Below are 4,344 nucleotides of genomic sequence, written 5' to 3'. Positions count from 1 at the left end.
CAAATTTGACCTTTTATCAGGACAAAGAACTCAAATTTGACCTTTTATCAGGTCAAAAAACTCAAATTTGACCTTTTATCACGTCAAAAAACTCAAATTTGACCTTTTATCAAGTAAAAAAAATCAAATTTGACCTTTTATCAGGCCAAAAAACTCAAATCTGGTCATTTTCAGACCAAAAAACTCAAATTTGGTCTTTTATAATTGGTTGGCCTTTGGTAACATCATGGAAAAAAGGCGGACCTTAAATACTATATATTTGGCCTTTTTCTACTAATGGGCCGGCCTTTTAAAGCTGCGGTTAATTATTGGCCTTTTCTTATTTACAAATCCTGGCGACCCTGTATACAATACCCCACCACCTCATCATAACAATGGTTTCATTAACATTCAGAGTTGGATGTTCAACTAATACAGCGTTTTCTTACCGTTAACATCTGCTAGATCCTCTTCAACGTTTCGTCTCTCTTGGAGCCGTATAAATGCCATGATTAAAAAGTGGATAAACAGAAGCAAACAGAAGCAAACAGAAGTCTATTTGGGAACAGGAGAAGTAATAACAGATAAACATATTCACAGGAAGAATATTATCTTGAAATGAACATTGGCTTAAATATTTCTGATTTCGTTAAAAAACGATTAACACCATTATGACATTCTCTCTCTCTCTCTCTCTCTCTCTCTCTCTCTCTCTCTCTCTCTCTCTCTCTCTCGTTATCAAGTGTACACGTTCATGTAGGAGTGTCTACATACCAGTTTAAGAACAAACGAAAGATGAAAAAATCCTAACACTCCGACAAAGATAAGGCTTTTGGCATCTTTAGAGAGAGAATATATATATATATATATATATATATATATATATGTGTGTGTGTGTGTGTGTGTCATGCAATAATGTGTAGGAACAAAAACAAAGTATTCCTATGAACCGATAAATTATAAAGAATGTCCTTGCAATAAAATAAATAAAAAAAATGGAGTCTCATACCACCAATGGAAGAAAAATGACTCGGGTCAAAGGTTAATAACAGCATCCTTGTGTATCCGGTTAGCAATAATGATTAAAAAAAAGTCTAAAGACATTTGGATGGGGATTTTGTCAAAGCTGAAGGTCAGGTAACCTTTACGCATTGCATGTGTACATGTGTAGTTTTTAAAGGTTTAAAGGTCACTCATGAATGGCAGAGGCAAGGGACAATGATATTGCCCTATCAGGACAATGTCCTAGAGACTGACCATATACACATATGATCAGCGCCCAAGCCCCCTCTCCACCAAAGCTAGGACCAAGGAGGGCCAGGCAATGGCTGCTGATGACTCAGCAGATAGACCTATAAGCTCCCCTAAACCCCCCATTCTAAGCTCACAAGGATGGTGAGGTTACAGCGATCAAAGGAACTAACGTGTTTGTGCGGGACTCGAGCCCCAGTCTGGCGTTCACCAGTCAGGGACGTTACCACATCGGCCACCACAACCTTATAAAGGAAATTCTACCAATTATTATTATTTTTTTTTTTTTAAATAGACGCATTTGCACCGACTCGCAGGGGTGCCCTTTTACCTCGAAAAAGTTTCCTATTAACTGATTGGGTAGAATTATTTTGTCCAACCAATCAGCTAGTAGGAAACCTTTCCGAGATAAAAGGGCACCCCTGTTAGTCAGTGCAAATGCCCCTCATCAAAAAAAAAAAAAAAAAAAAAAAAAAAAAAAAAAAAAAAAAAAAAAAAAAAAAAAAAAAATATCATAGTTATAGACGAACATACAGTTACCAAAGTTTATCTTCTATCAGACGTACTTCGAAATCTTTTACATTTTAACTTGTTTCATTAGTTATTAGCAGACAAATCTCTACCTAAACTTCCATAAAAAAAAAAACACTGAGTTTACAGGTTCACCTCATTCACATAGCTACGAACACACGGCAAATCTCTAAACTGACTTTCAACGTTTTTTCCAAGCTGTGTCTGGCTCGACTCCCTAGTGCATTACACTGATTGAATCTGGCCTAACTTTTTCCTGCTTTCAGTCTTTTAACCAAAAGTCTTCCATCTCTGGCGAAGTGATGGAAAAGAAAATATGGGATTACATGAATGTGAGTTTACTAGTGTGCGCGACCCGTCAAACATGATGGGTAAATATTTAGGATAGATATGCACGCACCGACACACACAGATTCAATCCTTCTTACCCCATTTCTCCTTTCCTAGCTATAACACCAGGGTAACCTCTCTCGCCAGGGGTAAGACTACTCTCTCTCTCTCTCTCTCTCTCTCTCTCTCTCTCTCTCTCTCTCTCTCTCCTACACGAGGGACAGGGAGAGAATCGAGTAGTCACGTTTGGCAATGCCGTTTAGCTCTAGCAGGATATATATATAATATATATATATATATATATATATATATATATATATATATATATATATATATATATATATATATATATATGCAAAAGAACCAGAGGGAAAATGATATATGAAATATAGGAGGACTGAAGAAGGATCACGAGACTAGTCAGGACTTAATCTTATATTTAATATTTTCATTTTCCCTGTGGTTCTTTTGCATCTGAGCATCACGTATCCCTGTGATTTTTACGAATATATATATATATATATATATATATATATATATATATATATATGTATATATATATATATATATATATATATATATATATATATATATATATAGACAGATAATTTCTCTTTACTGTATAGGAGAGATTCAATTTCTGGTCACAGGTTAATTGATATGTTAATGACGTTAATGAAATATATTATCTCACGAGATATGGTCATCAACACCGTTAAAAACATAAGACTAAACAGTTTTCTTAATTTTCTAAGCGTCTTAACTTCCGACCTCCTTTTCCCAGTCACGAGAAGACGTCACCACAAATAACCCGACTTCGACAAACCCTGAGAAGACCTATTTAACCTCCCAAGTATGTAATAACTTCCTTGCAACAATGGGCCTTTTGAAATACGGCTGTGTAATGGTTGCAAGATCACCTCCACGGGTTCCCCCCCCCCCCACCCGCCACACTTGAGACAACTTTCTCGTTCAGAACCTTGTGGGAGTGGGGAGTGGGAAATGTTTCCAAAGAGAATTCATAATGTTGATCTGCAGTTTATTGCATAAATTAACGGAAGAAAAACGAGAAAAGGTCTACGTGATAGTCTCCATACGGAATATTTACCTTAGAAAAAATTATAATTTAGAATATGCCCACACTTAAGACAACTTTCTCGTTCAGAACCTTGTGGGGGTAGGGAGTGGGAAATGTTTCCAAAGAGAATTCATAATGTTGCTCTGCGGTTTATTGCATAAATTAACGGAAGAAAAACGAAGGAAGGTCTACGTGATAGTCTTGGAATTTATTTGGTTAGGAAAATTAGACTATGAGTTCGTACATGAGGTATTCTGCACAAGAAATATTTACATCACAACAATTAATAATTTGGCAGACATCAATATAAACAAATCCTTAAAAAAAAATTAAAAAGTGTCTTTAATTACATTCAAACAAAGAGAAAATAAAAAAAGTACTTTTGCAACTAAAGATGATGAAAAAAAATGACAAAATACTGATGAAACTATAATTTACAATCTGATGGAAAGCACTACTGTAATTCCATAAATAAAAACATACATAAAAGAATCTTTATTTTCTTTCACACAAAGAGAAAATAAAAGTACTTTTCCTATTGCACATAACGAAAAAAAATGACAAAACACCGATGAAACAATAATTTCCAATTTCATAAAAGTAGTAAATTCTTGTCCAACCTTTCCCCATAAAGTAAAAAAAAAAAAAAAAGAATCTTTATTTACATTCAAAGAAAAAATCAAAACTGCACATAATAATAAAAAATCCACAAACACAGATGAAACCATATTTTCGATCTGATGGAAAGCAAAAAATTATTATCCCTTCGGTACTCAAAAAAAAAAAAAAAAAAAAAAAAACACCCCGTAGATGTAAAAAAAAAAATCGACAAAACACACAAAACACTGATAAAACCACAATTTTTCAATCTGATGGAAAGCACTAAATTCTTATCCAACCTTTCCCCATAGTGTAAAAAAGAATCTTTAATTGCATTTTAAAAAAATGAAAACCGCAGATAATAAAAAAAAAAATAACGACAAAACACCGATGAAACCATAATTTCCAATCTGATGAAAAGCAGTAAATTCTTATCCAGCCTGTCCCCGTAAAGTGAAAATAAATCACAACAAACATAAAAGTCGAGTACTCACCTCTTCGTAAAACTTGAGCTGTGGCACAGGTTCCTCGCACACCGTTTCACAAAACTCTTTAAAAAGAAGATAACCTGGAAA

At 34.4% G+C, this 4,344-nt stretch overlaps 1 protein-coding gene across 1 annotated transcript in view; it reads right to left on the bottom strand.

Moving 5' to 3' along the window:
• Gprk1 (G protein-coupled receptor kinase 1) overlaps window positions 1-4,344 on the bottom strand; it is a 133,518-nt gene that overhangs the window by 95,936 nt on the left and 33,238 nt on the right. The window contains exon 3 of the mRNA XM_068388777.1: window positions 4,264-4,337. Within this exon, the coding sequence (XP_068244878.1) occupies window positions 4,264-4,337 (74 nt within the window). The remainder of the gene's footprint in view (window positions 1-4,263; window positions 4,338-4,344) is intronic.

This window comes from Palaemon carinicauda, chromosome 15 (assembly GCF_036898095.1).
Source record: "Palaemon carinicauda isolate YSFRI2023 chromosome 15, ASM3689809v2, whole genome shotgun sequence".
Classification (NCBI taxonomy): domain Eukaryota; kingdom Metazoa; phylum Arthropoda; class Malacostraca; order Decapoda; family Palaemonidae; genus Palaemon; species Palaemon carinicauda.
This window is presented reverse-complemented; position numbering and strand designations above follow the sequence as displayed.